Genomic DNA, 1,001 nt, shown 5'->3' on the forward strand with positions numbered 1-1,001 from the left:
CCCCCTGCCGGCCTGGCCGCCCCACGCAGCCTGCTGTTCGGCCGTTACTGTTACTGTGACGGTGTCCTGGACAATTAGCAGATTCCTCTATTATTAGTATAGACTGCTTTCCGAGAGGAAGAGAGAGGGAGAGAGAGAGAAACATGGATGATGAGAGTCACTGATTGGCAGCCTCCTGCACTCCCCCTAGTGGGGACCGGGTGAGGGTGGACAAAAATAAGAGATGAAGGGACTGCCCCCTGATCCCATAGCAGGTCCGGGCGGAGCTGAGAAGACCAGACACTGAGACCGTTGTTTCCAGACGGGGTGACACGTGATCGTCATCACGGTCGGTTTTTCCTTCCACTGGTTTTCGGAATCCCAGGGGGACTCAGCCGCTCCCGGGCCCGCGTGCCGCTGGGAGAGGAGGGACAGGCTCGGAACCCGTCGGACTCGGGCCTGGGACGCACCAGTTGGGCATCAGGGCGTTGTCCTTGCCCCGGAACATGATCCCGACGTTCGCAGCGTGCTGCCGCGAGGAGTAGAAGTCCGTGTAGTCACCTGCGGGGGGAAGTCGCGGGAGAGAGAGGGCCCATTGGGGACCCGGACGCCTCCGGACAGAGAAGGGACAGGCCCAGGACGGGGTGACGGGAACCAGGAGAGCCAGCTTCCTGGGCACCCCCCGTTCCAAGGGGCGGCAGGCGGGGGCACCCCCCACAGCATTTGTACCGAAGTTCAGCACAAGATGGACACAAATGAGCCTAAAAAATGGTTTCAGACCGGCCAGTGTGGCTCAGTGGCTGGGCGTCAACCTATGAACCAGGAGGTCAGGGTTCGATTCCGGTCAGGGCACAGGCCCGGGTTGCCGGCTCCATCCCCAGTGTGGGGCGTGCAGGAGGCAGCTGATAAATGATTTTTCTCTCGTCATTGATTTTCTCTCTCTCCCTTTCTGAAATAAGAAATATATCAAAAAATAAATAAATACCCCGGCCAGCGTGGTCAGTGGCTGAATGCCGACCTAC

The 1,001-nt window shown here is 59.1% G+C and overlaps 1 protein-coding gene across 1 annotated transcript in view; it reads right to left on the reverse strand.

Moving 5' to 3' along the window:
• FAH (fumarylacetoacetate hydrolase (fumarylacetoacetase)) overlaps positions 1–1,001 on the reverse strand; it is a gene marked incomplete at its 5' end in the record, with an annotated part of 41,752 nt that overhangs the window by 33,532 nt on the left and 7,219 nt on the right. The window contains one exon of the mRNA XM_015560564.1: positions 450–596. Coding sequence (XP_015416050.1) covers positions 450–596 — 147 coding nt within the window. The remainder of the gene's footprint in view (positions 1–449; positions 597–1,001) is intronic.

This window comes from Myotis davidii, unplaced genomic scaffold (genome assembly GCF_000327345.1).
Source record: "Myotis davidii unplaced genomic scaffold, ASM32734v1 scaffold2091, whole genome shotgun sequence".
Classification (NCBI taxonomy): Eukaryota; Metazoa; Chordata; class Mammalia; order Chiroptera; family Vespertilionidae; genus Myotis; species Myotis davidii.